This window comes from Oncorhynchus gorbuscha, linkage group LG10, assembly GCF_021184085.1.
Source record: "Oncorhynchus gorbuscha isolate QuinsamMale2020 ecotype Even-year linkage group LG10, OgorEven_v1.0, whole genome shotgun sequence".
NCBI lineage: Eukaryota > Metazoa > Chordata > Actinopteri > Salmoniformes > Salmonidae > Oncorhynchus > Oncorhynchus gorbuscha.
In genome coordinates this window covers 4,802,150-4,822,149 of record NC_060182.1, presented here as the reverse complement: position 1 = coordinate 4,822,149, position 20,000 = coordinate 4,802,150, and the positions used below count along the sequence as shown (strand labels likewise).

Below are 20,000 nucleotides of genomic sequence, written 5' to 3'. Positions count from 1 at the left end.
GAACTAATGTAGCAGGTTAGGAGAACTAATGTAGCAGGTTAGGATAATCAAGGTAGCAGGTTAGGAGAACTAATGTAGCAGGTTAGGAGAACTAATGTAGCAGGTTAGGATAATCAAGGTAGCAGGTTAGGAGAACTAATGTAGCAGGTTAGGATAATCAAAGTAGCAGGTTAGGAGAACTAATGTAGCAGGTTAGGAGAACTAATGTAGCAGGTTAGGAGAACTAATGTAGCAGGTTAGGATAATCAAGGTAGCAGGTTAGGAGAACTAATGTAGCAGGTTAGGAGAACTAATGTAGCAGGTTAGGATAATTAAGGTAGCAGGTTAGGATAACTAATGTAGCAGGTTAGGATAATCAAAGTAGCAGGTTAGGAGAACTAATGTAGCTGGTTAGGAGAACTAATGTAGCAGGTTAGGATAATTAAGGTAGCAGGTTAGAACTAATGTAGCAGGTTAGGATAATTAAGGTAGCAGGTTAGAACTAATGTAGCAGGTTAGGATAATTAAGGTAGCAGGTTAGAACTAATGTAGCAGGTTAGGATAATTAAGGTAGCAGGTTAGGAGAACTAATGTAGCAGGTTAGGATAATTAAGGTAGCAGGTTAGGAGAACTAATGTAGCAGGTTAGGAGAACTAATGTAGCAGGTTAGGATAATTAAGGTAGCAGGTTAGAACTAATGTAGCAGGTTAGGATAATTAAGGTAGCAGGTTAGAACTAATGTAGCAGGTTAGGATAATTAAGGTAGCAGGTTAGAACTAATGTAGCAGGTTAGGATAATTAAGGTAGCAGGTTAGAACTAATGTAGCAGGTTAGGATAATTAAGGTAGCAGGTTAGGAGAACTAATGTAGCAGGTTAGGATAATTAAGGTAGCAGGTTAGAACTAATGTAGCAGGTTAGGATAATTAATGTAGCAGGTTAGGAGAACTAATGTAGCAGGTTAGGAGAACTAATGTAGCAGGTTAGAACTAATGTAGCAGGTTAGGAGAACTAATGTAGCACGTTAGGATAATTAAGGTAGCAGGTTAGAACTAATGTAGCAGGTTAGGATAATTAAGGTAGCAGGTTAGAACTAATGTAGCAGGTTAGGAGAACTAATGTAGCAGGTTAGGATAATTAAAGTAGCAGGTTAGGAGAACTAAGGTAGCAGGTTAGGAGAACTAAGGTAGCAGCTTAGAACTAATGTAGCAGGTTAGGAGAACTAATGTAGCAGGTTAAGAGAATTAGGTTAAGGTTAGAAAAAAAGCTAGGGTTAGGGCTAGGGGGAAAATGCCCACCTAACCTGCTACGAAAATCACATGCTGGAACTGCATGCTGAACATAGAAATAGAATGAATAGAGGACACACAGTATCCTATCCTACTCCCATCTATCTGACAGTCATATTAGAGGGCAGCAAGGTAGCCTAGTGGGTAGAGCGTTGGGACAGTAACTGAGAGGATGCCCGTTGAATTCCCAAGCAGACAAGGTGCAAAAATCTGTCGATGTGCCTCGTTGAGCAAGGCACGTAGCCAGGAGTGTCAAAGTACTATCGCTGGCCCTGGAAAACAACACATTTCACTGCACCTTTCCTTGCACGTGACAGTAAAAACATGTTTTTATTTTTCTTTGTTCGAAAACGCTATATACATCAATTATGGTTTTTATCTGATATGATTGCTTATGGTACCTTCATATGTGTGTAAAATATAACTACTGTGATATGTGGTTGTCTCACCTAGCTATCTGAATATACTAACTACTGTGATATGTGGTTGTCTCACCTAGCTATCTGAATATACTAACTACTGTGTGATATGTGGTTGTCTCACCTAGCTATCTGAATATACTAACTACTGTGTGATATGTGGTTGTCTCACCTAGCTATCTGAATATACTAACTACTGTGTGATATGTGGTTGTCTCACCTAGCTATCCGAATATACTAACTACTGTGATATGTGGTTGTCTCACCTAGCTATCTGAATATACTAACTACTGTGATATGTGGTTGTCCCACCTAGCTATCTGAATATACTAACTACTGTGATATGTGGTTGTCTCACCTAGCTATCTGAATATACTAACTACTGTGATATGTGGTTGTCTCACCTAGCTATCTGAATATACTAACTACTGTGATATGTGGTTGTCTCACCTAGCTATCTGAATATACTAACTACTGTGATATGTGGTTGTCTCACCTAGCTATCTGAATATACTAACTACTGTGATATGTGGTTGTCTCACCTAGCTATCTGAATATACTAACTACTGTGATATGTGGTTGTCCCACCTAGCTATCTGAATATACTAACTACTGTGATATGTGGTTGTCTCACCTAGCTATCTGAATATACTAACTACTGTGATATGTGGTTGTCTCACCTAGCTATCTGAATATACTAACTACTGTGATATGTGGTTGTCTCACCTAGCTATCTGAATATACTAACTACTGTGATATGTGGTTGTCCCACCTAGCTATCTGAATATACTAACTACTGTGATATGTGGTTGTCCCACCTAGCTATCTGAATATATTAACTACCGTGATATGTGGTTGTCTCACCTAGCTATCTGAATATACTAACTACTGGGATAAATGGACTAACTCTAAGTCACTCTGGATAAGACTATTAGTCACTCTGGATAAGACTAAGAGAGGGAGGGAGAGAGAGAGAGAGAGAGAGGGAGAGGGAGAGAGAGAGAGAGAGAGAGAGAGGGAGAGAGAGAGAGAGAGAGAGAGAGAGAGAGAGAGAGAGAGAGAGAGAGAGAGAGAGAGAGAGAGAGAGAGAGAGAGAGAGAGAGAGAGAGAGAGAGAGAGAGAGAGAGAGAGAGAGAGAGAGAGAGAGAGAGAGAGAGAGAGAGAGAGAGAGAGAGAGAGAGAGAGGAGAGAGACAGAGAGAGAGAGAGAGAGAGAGAGAGAGAGAGAGAGAGAGAGAGAGAGAGAGAGAGAGAGAGAGAGAGAGAGAGAGACAGAGAGAGAGAGAGACAGAGAGAGAGAGAGAGAGAGAGAGAGAGAGAGAGAGAGAGAGAGAGAGAGAGAGAGAGAGAGAGAGAGAGAGAGAGAGAGAGAGAGAGAGAGAGAGAGAGAGAGGGGAGAGAGAGAGAGAGAGAGAGAGAGAGAGAGAGAGAGAGAGAGAGAGAGAGAGAGAGAGAGAGAGAGAGAGAGAGAGAGAGAGAGAGAGAGAGAGAGAGAGAGAGAGAGAGAGAGAGAGAGAGAGAGGGAGAGAGAGAGAGAGAGAGAGAGAGAGAGAGAGAGAGAGAGAGAGAGAGAGAGAGAGAGGAGAAAACCACCTCTCCCCCTTTTTTCCCACTTTATTTTGGTTAAGGGCTGTTGGTAAAGGGCTGTTGGTTAAGGGCTGTTGGTTAAGGGCTGTTGGTTAATGGCTGTTGGTTAATGGCTGTTGGTTAAGGGCTGTTGGTTAATGGCTGTTGGTTAAGGGCTGTTGGTTAAGGGCTGTTGGTTAAGGGCTGTTGGTTAATGGCTGTTGGTTAAGGGCTGTTGGTTAAGGGCTGTTGGTTAAGGGCTGTTGGTTAAGGGCTGTTGGTTAAGGGCTGTTGGTTAAGGGCTGTTGGTTAATGGCTGTTGGTTAAGGGCTGTTGGTTAATGGCTGTTGGTTAAGGGCTGTTGGTTAAGGGCTGTTGGTTAAGGGCTGTTGGTTAATGGCTGTTGGTTAAGGGCTGTTGGTTAATGGCTGTTGGTTAAGGGCTGTTGGTTAAGGGCTGTTGGTTAATGGCTGTTGGTTAAGGGCTGTTGGTTAATGGCTGTTGGTTAAGGGCTGTTGGTTAAGGGCTGTTGGTTAAGGGCTGTTGGTTAAGGGCTGTTGGTTAATGGCTGTTGGTTAAGGGCTGTTGGTTAAGGGCTGTTGGTTAAGGGCTGTTGGTTAAGGGCTGTTGGTTAATGGCTGTTGGTTAAGGGCTGTTGGTTAAGGGCTGTTGGTTAATGGCTGTTGGTTAAGGGCTGTTGGTTAAGGGCTGTTGGTTAAGGGCTGTTGGTTAATGGCTGTTGGTTAAGGGCTGTTGGTTAAGGGCTGTTGGTTAAGGGCTGTTGGTTAAGGGCTGTTGGTTAATGGCTGTTGGTTAATGGCTGTTGGTTAATGGCTGTTGGTTAAGGGCTGTTGGTTAAGGGCTGTTGGTTAATGGCTGTTGGTTAATGGCTGTTGGTTAATGGCTGTTGGTTAAGGGCTGTTGGTTAAGGGCTGTTGGTTAAGGGCTGTTGGTTAAGGGCTGTTGGTTAAGGGCTGTTGGTTAATGGCTGTTGGTTAAGGGCTGTTGGTTAATGGCTGTTGGTTAATGGCTGTTGGTTAAGGGCTGTTGGTTAATGGCTGTTGGTTAAGGGCTGTTGGTTAATGGCTGTTGGTTAAGGGCTGTTGGTTAAGGGCTGTTGGTTAAGGGCTGTTGGTTAATGGCTTGTAAGGAAGCATTTCACGGTAATGTCTACACCTGTTGTTTTCGGCGCTTGTGGCAAATACAATTTGATTTATTTTCATATTAAGCGAGCAGGTGTTAAGAAGCACGGCTTGGTGGGTCGTGTTTCGACCTTCGCCTCTCCCGAGCCCGTTGGGGAGTTGCAGCGATGAGACGAGATATCAAAAGGGAGAGGAAAAACAACTGAACCCTTCCCATCACACAGTGGTTCCTGTTAGAACCTTTACACAGAGGTTCCTGTTACAACCTTTACAAAGTGGTTCCTGTTAGAACATTTACACAGAGGTTCCTGTTCCTGTTAGAACCTTTACACAGAGGTTCATGTTAGAACCTTTACAAAGCGGTTCCTGTTAGAACCTTTACACAGAGGTTCCTGTTCCTGTTAGAACCTTTACACAGAGGTTCCTGTTAGAACCTTTACACATAGGTTCCTGTTAGAACCTTTACACAGAGGTTCCTGTTCCTGTTAGAACCTTTACACAGTGGTTCCTGTTCCTGTTAGAACCTTTACACAGAGGTTCCTGTTCCTGTTAGAACCTTTACACAGAGGTTCCTGTTCCTGTTAGAACCTTTACTCAGAGGTTCATGTTAGAACCTTTACACAGAGGTTCCTCGTATAACCTTTTCGGGGGGCGGGGCGATGGCGGTTCCTCAAGGAACCTTTTTGACCTGAAAAGGTTCCCCCTGAGAATGTGAGAATCTTTTGAACCACAAAATATTATTCACGGCTCCTTGTGTACAGTCCACCGTATAGGCCCTGGCCAAAAGTAGTGCACTAAATAGGGAATAGGGTTCTATAGGCCCTGGCCAAAAGTAGTGCACTAAATAGGGGACAGGGTGCCATTTGGGATACACAGTAAGAGTGAGTAGTGACATATAATTTTAAAAATCCATATCAATGCCAGGAAACGTTTTTTCTGCCCTGTTGGCGCCATGCCCTCTGCTGCACATGTCAAACAATGGCGTACTTTAGTTAACAGTGTGACAGAGAGAGAGAGAGAGAGAGAGAGAGAGAGAGAGAGAGAGAGAGAGAGAGAGAGAGAGAGAGAGAGAGAGAGAGAGAGATAGTAGAGAGAGAGAGAGAGAGAGAGAAAGAGAGAGAGAGATAGTAGAGAGAGAGAGAGAGAAAGAGTGACAGAGAGAGATATAGTAGAGAGACAGAGAGAGAGATATAGTAGAGAGAGAGAGAGAGAGAGAGAGAGGGAGAGAGAGAGAGAGAGAGAGAGAGAGAGAGAGAGAGAGAGAGAGAGAGAGAGAGACAGTGAGAGAGAGGGGGAAGAGGGAGGAAGAAAGAGAGAGAGAGAGAGAGAGAGAGAGAGAGAGAGAGAGAGAGAGAGAGAGAGAGAGAGAGAGAGAGAGAGAGAGAGAAAGAAAGAAAGAAAGAAAGAAAGAAAGAAAGAGGGGAAATGACCCACACTACAGAAGAAGTAAACTAGGAAACCACAGACCATTAGAGAGGGATAAGAGCCTCACTGACCTTTCCCATATGGACATAACTCCAGTCATAGTTGGTTAGGGTCATAGCACTCACAACAGAAGAGTCTAAATGGACAAAGGCATCAGGCTTTAAAGAAGCCCTACGCAGTAATCACCCCTCCATTTCCTGGTTACTAAAACTCTAATACGTAGCCTAATTTCAGTTTATGTGACAAAATAAAAACAAAATGAGCTAGTATAGTGTAGAGAATCATTGTACCATCTAAACTGCTGTGGAATATGTTTTCCATAACCTAAAATATAGTCTTTTCAGCTTTTTGAAGCTATATTGTACAAACAACGGAAGTAAAAGAAGCAAAAACTACATTTAATAATGGGAAGCATAGAAATAGCGCACATAGAACAGATCTGCCAATTCTTAGACATGCTTTCAAGTAGAATGAGTAGAATAACTCACATTTCTATGTGAATTCGGTGGGGTTGCCGTAAAAGTGACATATTGCTTTCATGTTTGTAGTGCCTTACAGTGAACAATGAAACAAACACAATCCAGTCAGTTTTACGATCCTGGCAATTCCGGGGTGTTCTCTAGCATTCTCTAGTGTTCTCTAGTTCTCTAGCATTCTCTAGTGTTCTCTGGTGTTCTCTGATGTTCTCTAGCTCTATGGTGTTCTCTAGCATTCTCTAGTGTTCTCTGATGTTCTCTAGCATTCTCTAGTGTTCTCTGGTGTTCTCTGGTGTTCTCTAGCTCTATGGTGTTCTCTAGCATTCTCTAGTGTTCTCTGGTGTTCTCTGGTGTTCTCTAGCTCTCTGGTGTTCTCTAGCATTCTCTAGTGTTCTCTGATGTTCTCTAGCATTCTCTAGTGTTCTCTGGTGTTCTCTGATGTTCTCTAGCATTCTCTAGTGTTCTCTGGTGTTCTCTGGTGTTCTCTAGCATTCTCTAGTGTTCTCTGATGTTCTCTAGCATTCTCTAGTGTTCTCTGGTATTCTCTGGTGTTCTCTAGCTCTATGGTGTTCTCTAGCATTCTCAAGCGTTCTCTATCATTCTCTGGTGTTCTCTGGTATTCTCTGGTGTTCTCTAGCTCTATGGTGTTCTCTGATGTTCTCTAGCATTCTCTAGTGTTCTCTGGTATTCTCTGGTGTTCTCTAGCTCTATGGTGTTCTCTAGCATTCTCAAGCGTTCTCTATCATTCTCTGGTGTTCTCAAGCTCTCTGGTGTTCTCTAGCATTCTCTAGTGTTCTCTGGTGTTCTCTGGTGTTCTCTAGCTCTATGGTGTTCTCTAGCATTCTCTAGTGTTCTCTGATGTTCTCTAGCATTCTCTAGTGTTCTCTGGTATTCTCTGGTGTTCTCTAGCTCTATGGTGTTCTCTAGCATTCTCAAGCGTTCTCTATCATTCTCTGGTGTTCTCTGGTATTCTCTGGTGTTCTCTAGCTCTATGGTGTTCTCTGATGTTCTCTAGCATTCTCTAGTGTTCTCTGGTATTCTCTGGTGTTCTCTAGCTCTATGGTGTTCTCTAGCATTCTCAAGCGTTCTCTATCATTCTCTGGTGTTCTCAAGCTCTCTGGTGTTCTCTAGCATTCTCTAGTGTTCTCTGGTGTTCTCTGGTGTTCTCTAGCTCTATGGTGTTCTCTAGCATTCTCTAGTGTTCTCTGGTGTTCTCTGGTGTTCTCTAGCTCTCTGGTGTTCTCTAGCATTCTCTAGTGTTCTCTGATGTTCTCTAGCATTCTCTAGTGTTCTCTGGTATTCTCTGGTGTTCTCTAGCTCTATGGTGTTCTCTAGCATTCTCTAGTGTTCTCTGGTGTTCTCTAGCTCTATGGTGTTCTCTAGCATTCTCTAGTGTTCTCTGGTGTTCTCTGGTGTTCTCTAGCTCTCTGCTGTTCTCTAGCATTCTCTAGTGTTCTCTGATGTTCTCTAGCATTCTCTAGTGTTCTCTGGTGTTCTCTGATGTTCTCTAGCATTCTCTAGTGTTCTCTGGTGTTCTCTGGTGTTCTCTAGCTCTATGGTGTTCTCTGATGTTCTCTAGCATTCTCTAGTGTTCTCTGGTATTCTCTGGTGTTCTCTAGCTCTATGGTGTTCTCTAGCATTCTCAAGCGTTCTCTATCATTCTCTGGTGTTCTCAAGCTCTCTGGTGTTCTCTAGCATTCTCTAGTGTTCTCTGGTGTTCTCTGGTGTTCTCTAGCTCTATGGTGTTCTCTAGCATTCTCTAGTGTTCTCTGGTGTTCTCTGGTGTTCTCTAGCTCTCTGGTGTTCTCTAGCATTCTCTAGTGTTCTCTGATGTTCTCTAGCATTCTCTAGTGTTCTCTGGTGTTCTCTGGTGTTCTCTAGCTCTATGGTGTTCTCTAGCATTCTCTAGTGTTCTCTGATGTTCTCTAGCATTCTCTAGTGTTCTCTGGTATTCTCTGGTGTTCTCTAGCTCTATGGTGTTCTCTAGCATTCTCAAGCGTTCTCTATCATTCTCTGGTGTTCTCTGGTATTCTCTGGTGTTCTCTAGCTCTATGGTGTTCTCTGATGTTCTCTAGCATTCTCTAGTGTTCTCTGGTATTCTCTGGTGTTCTCTAGCTCTATGGTGTTCTCTAGCATTCTCAAGCGTTCTCTATCATTCTCTGGTGTTCTCAAGCTCTCTGGTGTTCTCTAGCATTCTCTAGTGTTCTCAAGCTCTCTGGTGTTCTCTAGCATTCTCTAGTGTTCTCTGGTGTTCTCTAGCATTCTCTAGTGTTCTCTAGTTCTCTGGTGTTCTCTAGTTCTCTGGTGTTCTCTAGTTCTCTGATGTTCTCTAGTTCTCTGGTGTTCTCTAGTTCTCTGATGTTCTCTAGTTCTCTGGTGTTCTCTGATGTTCTCTAGTATTCTCTAGCATTCCCTAGCGTTCTCTAGTTCTCTAGTGTTCTCTAGTTCTCTAGTTCTCTAGTATTCTCTAGCATTCTCTAGTGTTCTCTAGTTCTCTGGTGTTCTCTAGTTCTCTGGTGTTCTCTGATGTTCTCTAGTATTCTCTAGCATTCTCTAGTGTTCTCTAGTTCTCTGGTGTTCTCTAGTTCTCTGGTGTTCTCTAGTTCTCTGGTGTTCTCTGATGTTCTCTAGTATTCTCTAGCATTCTCTAGTGTTCTCTAGCTCTCTGGGGTTCTCTAGTTCTCTGGTGTTCTCTGATGTTCTCTAGAATTCTCTAGCATTCTCTAGCGTTCTTTAGTGTTCTCTGGTGTTCTCTGATGTTCTCTAGTATTCTCTAGCATTCTCTAGTGTTCTCTAGTTCTCTGGGGTTCTCTAGTTCTCTGGTGTTCTCTGATGTTCTCTAGTATTCTCTAGAATTCTCTAGCATTCTCTAGCATTCTCTAGCATTCTCTAGCGTTCTTTAGTGTTCTCTGGTGTTCTCAAGTTCTCTGGTGTTCTTTAGTAATCCTTAGCGTTCTCTGGTGTTCTCTAGTTCTCTGGTGTTCTCTAGTTCTCTGGTGTTATCTAGTGTTCTCTGGTGTTATTTAGTTATCTGGTGTTATCTGGTGTTCTCTAGTTCTCTAGCATTCTCTAGTGTTCTCTAGTGTTCTCTAGTTCTCTAGTATTCTCTAGCATTCTCTAGTGTTCTCTAGTTCTCTGGTGTTCTCTAGTTCTCTGGTGTTCTCTAGTTCTCTGGTGTTATCTAGTGTTCTCTGGTGTTCTCTAGTTCTCTGGTTTTATCTGGTGTTCTCTGGTTATCTGGTGTTCTCTAGTGTTCTCTAGTTTTCTAGTGTTCTCTGGCATTCTCTAGTTCTCTGGTGTTCTCTAGTTATCTGGTGTTCTCTAGTTCTCTGGTGTTCTCTAGTTCTCTGGTGTTCTCTAGTTCTCTGGTGTTCTCTAGTTCTCTGGTGTTATCTGGTGTTCTCTGGTTATCTGGTGTTCTCTAGTGTTCTCTAGTTCTCTAGTGTTCTCTGGCATTCTCTAGTTCTCTGGTGTTCTCTAGTTCTCTGGTGTTCTCTAGTTCTCTGGTGTTCTCTAGTTCTCTGGCATTCTCTAGTTCTCTGGTGTTCTCTAGTTCTCTGGTGTTCTCTGGTGTTCTCTAGTTCTCTGGTGTTCTCTAGTTCTCTGGTGTTTTCTGGTTATCTGGTGTTTGGGACGCAGCCAGAGAAATGTTTTCTTCCACTATCTCTGGTATGATTACACCTTACTGTAGGGGGATATCTAGTCAGTTGTCCAACAGAAAGGGGGATATCTAGTCAGTTGTACAACAGAAAGGGGGGATACCTAGTCAGTTGTTCAACAGAAAGGGGGATACCTAGTCAGTTGTACAACAGAAAGGGGGATATCTAGTCAGTTGTACAACAGAAAGGGGGATACCTAGTCAGTTATACAACAGAAAGGGGGATACCTAGTCAGTTATACAACAGAAAGGGAAAGGGGGATACCTAGTCAGTTATACAACAGAAAGGGGGATACCTAGTCAGTTATACAACAGAAAGGAAAGGGGGATACCTAGTCAGTTATACAACAGAAAGGAAAGGGGGATACCTAGTCAGTTATACAACAGAAAGGAAAGGGGGATACCTAGTCAGTTATACAACAGAAAGGGGGATACCTAGTCAGTTATACAACAGAAAGGAAAGGGGGATACCTAGTCAGTTATACAACAGAAAGGAAAGGGGGATACCTAGTCAGTTATACAACAGAAAGGAAAGGGGGATACCTAGTCAGTTATACAACAGAAAGGAAAGGGGGATACCTAGTCAGTTATACAACAGAAAGGAAAGGGGGATACCTAGTCAGTTATACAACAGAAAGGGAAAGGGGGGATACCTAGTCAGTTATACAACAGAAAGGAAAGGGGGATACCTAGTCAGTTATACAACAGAAAGGAAAGGGGGATACCTAGTCAGTTATACAACAGAAAGGAAAGGGGGATACCTAGTCAGTTATACAACAGAAAGGGGGATACCTAGTCAGTTATACAACAGAAAGGAAAGGGGGGATACCTAGTCAGTTATACAACAGAAAGGGAAAGGGGGGGGATACCTAGTCAGTTATACAACAGAAAGGAAAGGGGGATACCTAGTCAGTTATACAACAGAAAGGAAAGGGGGGATACCTAGTCAGTTATACAACAGAAAGGGGGATACCTAGTCAGTTGGAAAGGGGGATACCTAGTCAGTTGTCCAACAGAAAGGGGGATACCTAGTCAGTTATACAACAGAAAGGGGGATACCTAGTCAGTTGTCCAACAGAAAGGGGGATACCTAGTCAGTTATACAACAGAAAGGGGGATACCTAGTCAGTTATACAACAGAAAGGGGGGATACCTAGTCAGTTATACAACAGAAAGGGGGGATACCTAGTCAGTTATACAACAGAAAGGGAAAGGGGGATACCTAGTCAGTTATACAACAGAAAGGGGGATACCTAGTCAGTTGGAAAGGGGGATACCTAGTCAGTTGTCCAACAGAAAGGGGGATACCTAGTCAGTTATACAACAGAAAGGGGGATACCTAGTCAGTTATACAACAGAAAGGGGGGATACCTAGTCAGTTATACAACAGAAAGGGGGATACCTAGTCAGTTATACAACAGAAAGGAAAGGGGGGATACCTAGTCAGTTATACAACAGAAAGGGAAAGGGGGGATACCTAGTCAGTTATACAACAGAAAGGAAAGGGGGATACCTAGTCAGTTATACAACAGAAAGGAAAGGGGGGATACCTAGTCAGTTATACAACAGAAAGGGGGGATACCTAGTCAGTTGGAAAGGGGGGATACCTAGTCAGTTGTCCAACAGAAAGGGGGATACCTAGTCAGTTATACAACAGAAAGGGGGATACCTAGTCAGTTATACAACAGAAAGGGGGATACCTAGTCAGTTATACAACAGAAAGGGGGGATACCTAGTCAGTTATACAACAGAAAGGGAAAGGGGGATACCTAGTCAGTTATACAACAGAAAGGGGATACCTAGTCAGTTATACAATAGAAAGGGAAAGGGGGGGATACCTAGTCAGTTGTACAACAGAAAGGGGGGATACCTAGTCAGTTATACAACAGAAAGGGGGATACCTAGTCAGTTATACAACAGAAAGGGGGATACCTAGTCAGTTATACAACAGAAAGGGGGATACCTAGTCAGTTGTACAACAGAAAGGGGGGATACCTAGTCAGTTGTACAACAGAAAGGGAAAGGGAAACACATGTCAAAATGTGTAGAATTGGGATAAATTAGCTTTAAAATTGCAACCTTTTCTCACCCTTCCCATGTCAAAATGTGTAGAATTGTAAATGTGTAGGGGTACGAGGCAATAAAATGGCTTTATACACAGGGTACCAGTACTGAGTCCATGTGTAGGGGTACGAGGTAATAACATGGCTTTATACATGGTTTAGTGTTGTTTGCCTTGAAGCGAACATAGAAGGCATTTAGCTATCCTGGTAGGCTTGCGTCACTGGGCAGCTCACGGTAGGGTTTTCTTTCATCATTTGTGATAGTTTGCAACGAGCTTCAGAAACGGCGTAGTAGGATTTGATCTTAGTCCTTTATTGATGCTTAGCCTGTTTGATGGTTCGTCTGAGGACATAGTGGTATTTCTTATAAGCTTCCAGGTTAGAGGCCCCCTCCTGGAAAGTGGCAGCTCTAGCCTTTAGCTCAGTGCGGATGTTGCCTGTAATCCATGGCTTCTGGTTGGGATATGTACGTACAGTCACTTTAGGGACGACATCGTTGATGCACTTATTAATGAAGCCGATGACTGATGTGGTGTATTCCTCAAAGCCATCGGAGAAACTCCCGGAACATACGCAGACAAAACTGTAGCTTAGCAACCGTTTCATCGGACCACTTCTGTATTTGGCGTGTCACTGGTACTTCCTGTTTGAGTTTTTGTTTGTTAGCAGGAATCAGGAGGATAGAGTTATGGTCACATTTGCCAAATGGAGGACGAGGGAGAGCTTTCTATGCATTTCTTTGTGTGGAGTAAAGGGGCTCTAGAGTTTTGTCACCTCTAGTTGCCCAGGTGACATCCTGGTAGAAACTGGTCAAACTGAAATCACTGGCCACCAGGAGAGGAGCCTCTGGAGAGCAGAACCTTGAGGTATTCTGGAACCTTGAGGGATTCTAGAACCTTGAGGGATTCTAGAACCTTGAGGGATTCTAGAACCTTGAGGGATTCTAGAACCTTGAGACTTCCTGTCGGCTCTTAACAGAGAGACAGGGACCTCCCTATTGAGCTTCCCCATTGAGCTTCCCCATTGAGCAGCTTTAAAAACTGCTCGATGGACTGTATATTATCCATGTCCTTGTTCAGCAACGACTCAGAGAAACACGGAATATTCCAGTACTTCAGGTCCCGCTGATAGGACAGTCTCCAACGGAGCTCGTCCAGTTTATTCTCCAGTGATTGTACGCTCGCCAATAGAATGGAAGGTAGAGGTGGTTTATCTATTCGCCAACGTAGTTTTGTCAGGGTGACTGCTTCTCTTAAGGACGTGTCTCTTTCTCTTCCTGAGCCTCGGGGATTAGGGCCTAGTGATCAGTATGTCCTGCACCGCGGACTAGTTGATGGAGAACTCTTCTACCAAATTGAGGTTAGTGATCGCTGCTCTGATGTCTAGAGGCTCTTTTCGGTCACAGGAAGCGATGGCCGAAACATTATATACAAAAACAGTTAACGTTTTGAATTTTAAATTTAGCTGTGGTCCCTGGGCAGTTAGAGTTAGGTAAGGAAGAGAGAGGTAATTTAGCTGTGGTCCCTGGGCAGTTAGAGTTAGGTAAGGAAGAGAGAGGTAATTTATCTGTGGTCCCTAAGCAGTTAGAGTTAGGTAAGGAAGAGAGAGGTCATTTATCTGTGGTCCCTTCACAGGTTGGGACACAAATCAGGTTAATTAACATTCCAATGTCTTTCTTATCCTCCGGAGGGTCAACATGTCTGTCTCTCTGTCTTTCTCTCTCTCTCTGGTCACACATCTTGCTGCTGTGATGGAACACTGTGATATTTTACCCAGTAGATATGAGAGTTTATCAAAATCAGGTTTGTTTTCTAATTCTTTGTGGGTCTGTGTAATCTGAGGGAAATATGTATCTCTAATATGGTCATACGGTTGGCAGGAGGTTAGGAAGTGCAGCTCAGTTTCCACCTCATTTTGTGGGTAGTGAGCACATGGGCCTGTCTTCTCTTGAGAGCCATGTCTGCCTACGGCCACCTTTCTCAATAGCAAGGCTATGCTCACTGAGTCTGTACATAGTCAAAGCTTTCTTAAAGTTTGGGTCAGTCACAGTGGTCAGGTATTCTGCCACTGTGTCCTCTCTGTTTAGGGACAAATAGCATTCTAGTTTGCTCTGTTTTTTTGTTAATCCTTTCCAATGTGTCAAGTAATTATCTTTTTGTTTTCTCATGTGTTGCTGTCCTCTCTCTCCCTGTCTCTCTCTGTCTTTCTCTCCCTGTCTCTCTCTTGCCCTCTCGCTTGACCTGTCTCTCTCTCTTCTTGTCTCTCTCTTGCCCTGTCTCACTTGACCTGTCTCTCTCTCCCTGTCTCTCTCTCTCTCCCTGTCTCTCTCTCTTGACCTGTCTCTCACGTGGGTGCTTCTAACTCAACAAATAATCACTGACACACTCAACCGCACACACAAACTCGCACGCGCACACACCCGTCTGCACTCGACAGGCACCAAGCCCCTTCCTCCTAGCCCACCTACATTCCTGCATTTGAGGGACGGAAGAGAGACAGCCTAGAGAGGGATACCGTCTGTCTCAGCAGAATACAATGCTCTGAGAGGGACACCGTCTGTCTCAGCAGAATACAATGCTCTGAGAGGGACACCGTCGGTCTCAGCAGAATACAATGCTCTGAGAGGGACACCGTCTGTCTCAGCAGAATACAATGCTCTGAGAGGGACACCGTCTGTCTCAGCAGAATACAATGCTCTGAGAGGGACACCGTCTGTCTCAGCAGAATGCAATGCTCTGAGAGGGACACCGTCTGTCTCAGCAGAATGCAATGCTCTGAGAGGGACACCGTCAGTCTCAGCAGAATACAATGCTCTGAGAGGGACACCGTCTGTCTCAGCAGAATACAATGCTCTGAGAGGGACACCGTCTGTCTCAGCAGAATGCAATGCTGTGAGAGGGACACCGTCTGTCTCAGCAGAATACAATGCTCTGAGAGGGACACCGTCTGTCTCAGCAGAATACAATGCTCTGAGAGGGACACCGTCTGTCTCAGCAGAATATAATGCTCTGAGAGGGACACCGTCTGTCTCAGCAGAATACAATGCTCTGAGAGGGACACCGTCTGTCTCAGCAGAATACAATGCTCTGAGAGGGACACCGTCTCAATGCACCGCATCCTGTTACTGTTACTTCATTCGAGTTGTGATCAATATTAACGTTAACCTGCAATCAGAGAGAAACAGCCTATTAATTACAGCGATGTAATGATTCAGTGTTGTTGCAGAGCGTAGCGAGACCTTGTCTTTACTCAACAACACAGGCTAGCAGAAACAGCCGCCGGGACATTAACATTAATAACGTCAGAACGGTGAAATGATGAGCGACACCAAGACTCAACAACGCTGGTTTAATCACCGCCACAGTCCTGTGTGTGTGTGTGTGTGTGTGTGTGTGTGTGTGTGTTTGAGACAGAGTTATTAGGGTACCATGGAGAGGTTCTCAGACAGAGCTCTGCTCCTGTCTCTCTGCTCCTCTCTCTGCTCCTCTCTCTCTGCTCCTCTCTCTCTGCTCCTCTCTCTCTGCTCCTCTCTCTCTCTGCTCCTCTCTCTCTCTGCACCTCTCTCTGCTCCTCTCTCTCTCTGCACCTCTCTCTGCTCCTCTCTCTGCACCTCTCTCTGCTCCTCTCTCTCTGCTCCTCTCTCTCTCTGCTCCTCTCTCTGCTCCTCTCTCTCTGGTCCTCTCTCTCTGCTCCTCTCTCTCTCTGCTCCTCTCTCTGCACCTCTCTCTCTGCTCCTCTCTCTCTGCTCCTCTCTCTCTCTGCTCCTCTCTCTCTCTGCTCCTCTCTCTCTGCTCCTCTCTCTCTGCTCCTCTCTCTGCTCCTCTCTCTCTGCTCCTCTCTCTGCTCCGCTCTCTGCTCCTCTCTCTGCTCCTCTCTCTCTGCTCCTCTCTCTCTGCTCCTCTCTCTGCTCCGCTCTCTGCTCCTCTCTCTGCACCTCTCTCTCTGCTCCTCTCTCTCTGCTCCTCTCTCTCTCTGCTCCTCTCTCTCTGCTCCTCTCTCTGCTCCGCTCTCTGCTCCTCTCTCTGCTCCTCTCTCTCTGCTCCTCTCTCTGCTCCTCTCTCTCTGCTCCTCTCTCTGCTCCTCTCTCTCTGCTCCTCTCTCTCTCTGCTCCTCTCTCTCTGCTCCTCTCTCTCTGCTCCTCTCTCTGCTCCGCTCTCTGCTCCTCTCTCTGCTCCTCTCTCTCTGCTCCTCTCTCTCTGCTCCTCTCTCTCTGCTCCTCTCTCTCTGCTCCTCTCTCTCTGCTCCTCTCTCTCTGCTCCTCTCTCTGCTCCTCTCTCTGCTCCTCTCTCTCTGCTCCTCTCTCTGCTCCGCTCTCTGCTCCTCTCTCTGCTCCTCTCTCTCTGCTCCTCTCTCTCTCTGCTCCTCTCTCTCTGCTCCTCTCTCTCTGCTCCTCTCTCTGCTCCGCTCTCTGCTCCTCTCTCTGCTCCTCTCTCTCTGCTCCTCTCTCTGCTCCTCTCTCTCTGCTCCTCTCTCTCTGCTCCTCACTCTGCTCTTCTCCCACTTTGCAAATCCAATCAGTTTTCCACATTGATTGGTGGAAACAACGGTGATTCAACCCGTTTCTGTCCAATGGGAACTCTGTCTGCTGTATCAGGTGACAGGTGGTACAGTCCAACATTACCTTACAGTGAAAACACACAGACATGAGAGAGACAGGACAGATGTGGAGCTGGGGGGATGGGAGAAGTGTGTCCCAGCGTGTGTGTGTGTGTCCCTCAGGGTGTGTGTGTGACCCAGTGTGTGTGTGTGTGTCCCATTGTGTGTGTGTGTGTGTGTGTGTGTGTGTGTGTGTGTGTGTGTGTGTGTGTGTGTGTGTGTGTGTGTGTGTGTGTGTGTGTGTGTGTGTGTGTGTGTGTGTGTGTGTGTGTGTGTGTGTGTGTGTGTGTGTGTGTGTGTGTGTGTGCGTGTGCGTGTGCGTGTGCGTGTGCGTGTGCGTGTGCGTGTGCATGTGCGTGTGTGTCTAAGAGGAGAGACAGAGACATAAAGAGACTGAGTGAATCAACACCTGTTGCACCAGTGGGTCGTAACTCTACATCTGACCTAGAAATGATACCTGTTGCACCACCTGGGAGCCCTTCCTGCTATGAGCTACGTCTGGACCTAGATACTAGTAGGGAGCAGGCATAGGGTGTTCAATTGGGACTGTCATTCATCCAGATACGCACAGAAAATATATTTTCAAAAGGATGGGAGTTTCGTGTTCATGTTTTAAAACGCCTTTTGGAGTTTCCTAGACGCGCTCCAATCAATCGCAAAATGATATGCTTAGACTTTCTTTGTCTTTTTGTGAAACATCTCATCGATTGATAATCAGACACGTCACTGGCTTTTCGGAGTAGCAAAATAATCCACGATGCTACACAACATGCTAACAAAATGTTGTGATCAGCACTGCTAATAGAAGAACCAACCAGACTAATGACGATGAACATTCACCTCAACAAAACTAACATTTCCCAGCCTGATGTTAAACTCACAGACATGATTCAAACAGTTTTAGAAACTTCAGAGTGTTTTCTATCCACATCTATGAATAATATGCATATCTTATATTCTTGGCATGAGTAGCAGGAAGTTGAAATTGTGCACTCTATTTGTCCAAAAGTGAAAATGCTGCCCCCTAGCCCCAAGAGGTTAACGGTCGGATACCTTTATGGGCAGTTTCAGTAAACAAACAATATGATACGTACCTTTAACGGTGTGTGTGTGTGTGTGTGTGTGTGTGTGTGTGTGTGTGTGTGTGTGTGTGTGTGTGTGTGTGTGTGTGTGTGTGTGTGTGTGTGTGTGTGTGTGTGTGTGTGTGTGTGTGTGTGTATACATGCAAAGTATAAAGTCCTACCTGTCCCAGGTCCAAGGTGACGTTGACCTGGTTGAACTCTGTGCTGCGGGAGAGAGGAGGGCTCTGCCACCACCTCTCTGTCCCGTCGATGGCATTGGTGATGGGGTGGGCTCTGTCACTGTCCCCTATGGCGCACGTATCACAGTACTGGCCCTGAAGAACACAGCAAATAGTATGTTATAGAGAGTATAGTCTAGAAGAAAAAGAAACACACCTATTTAGACGAGGTGCTGGCTAGAGGTGCTGGCTAGAGGTGCTGGCTAGAGGTGCTGGCTCGAGGTGCTGGCTAGAGGTGCTGGCTAGAGGTGCTGGCTAGAGGTGCTGGCTAGAGGTGCTGGCTCGAGGTGCTGGCTAGAGGTGCTGGCTAGAGGTGCTGGCTAGAGGTGCTGGCTCGAGGTGCTGGCTAGAGGTGCTGGCTAGAGGTGCTGGCTAGAGGTGCTGGCTCGAGGTGCTGGCTAGAGGTGCTGGCTAGAGGTGCTGGCTAGAGGTGCTGGCTAGAGGTGCTGGCTCGAGGTGCTGGCTAGAGGTGCTGGCTAGAGGTGCTGGCTAGAGGTGCTGGCTAGAGGTGCTGGCTAGAGGTGCTGGCTAGAGGTGTAGAAAACTTGAAAATAAAAGAGAGCCGCACACTCTAGGAGCTCAGATGCAATAATTTAATTACCAACGTTTCGACAGCCAAGCTGTCTTCATCAGGGTAGATAGTATAGTATCATATAATATAGTATAGTACCATTTAATATAGTATAGTACAATATAGTATAGTATAATACACTGTAGTATAGTGTAATACATTATAATATAGTATATTGTAGTTTAGAATAGTATAGTATAGTTTAATATAGTATAGTACCATATAATATAGTATAGTGTCATACAATATAGTATAGTACCATATAATATAGTATAGTACAATATAGTATAGTATAATACAGTATAGTACCATATACTATAGTATAGTATAATATATTGTAGTTTAGAATAGTATAGTATAGTTTAATATAGTATAGTAGCATATAATATAGTATAGTGTCATATAATATAGTACCATATCATATATAGTATAGTAGCATATAATATAGTATAGTGTCATATAATATAGTACCATATAATATTGTATAGTATAATATATTGTAGTTTTGTATAGTATAGTACAATAAAGTATAGTATAATATATTGTAGTATAGTATAGTATAATGCAGTATAAAATATTTTGGTATAGTATAATACATTGTAGTATAGTATCGTATAATATAGTATAGTATAATATATTGTAGTATAGTATAATATATTGTAGTATAGTATCATTTAATATAGTGCAGTATAATATATTGTAGTATAGTATAATTCATTGTAGTACAGTATAAGTACAGGAAGAAACCTAACCTATAATATAGTATAGTATAATTCATTATAGTACAGTATAATATTGTATAGTATAATATATTGTAGTATAGTATAATATTGTATAGCATAATATATTGTAGTATAGTATAATATATTGTAGTTTAGTATAATGTAATATATTGTAGGATAGTATAGTACAATATATTGTAGTATAGTATAGTATGGTATAGTACAATGTTATATAGTATAATATATTGTAGGATAGTATAGTACAATATATTGTAGTATAGTATATTGTAGTTTAGTATAGTATAATATATTGTAGTATAGTATATTGTAGTTTAGTATAGTATAATATATTGTAGTATAGTATAATATATTGTATTTTAGTTTAGTATAGTTTAATATTGGGGTAGCAGGGTAGCCTAGTGGTTAGAGCGTTGGACTAGTAACCGGAAGGTTGCGAGTTCAAACCCCCGAGCTGACAAGGTACAAATCTGTCGTTTTGCCCCTAAACAGGCAGTTAACCCACTGTTCCCAGGCCGTCATTGAAAATAAGAATTTGTTCTTAACTGACTTGCCTGGTTAAATAAAGGAAAAATAAAAAAATAGTATCATATTTGTAGTATATAGTATAATATATTGTAGTATAGTATAATATAATATATTGTAGTATAGTATACTCTGTATGATAACATTGGTGTTTTTTTATTTAACCAGGCAAGTCAATTAAGAACAAATTCTTATTTACAATGACTGCCTACTCCGGTCAAATCCAGGCCAAACTCCCAATCATGGCCGGATTG

General features: G+C 43.6%; 1 protein-coding gene across 1 annotated transcript in view; it reads right to left on the bottom strand.

Moving 5' to 3' along the window:
- Positions 1–20,000, bottom strand: part of LOC124045396 (laminin subunit alpha-5-like) — a 255,140-nt gene that overhangs the window by 228,186 nt on the left and 6,954 nt on the right. Inside the window, 1 exon segment of the mRNA XM_046364693.1 lies at positions 17,854–18,006. Within this exon segment, the coding sequence (XP_046220649.1) occupies positions 17,854–18,006 (153 nt within the window).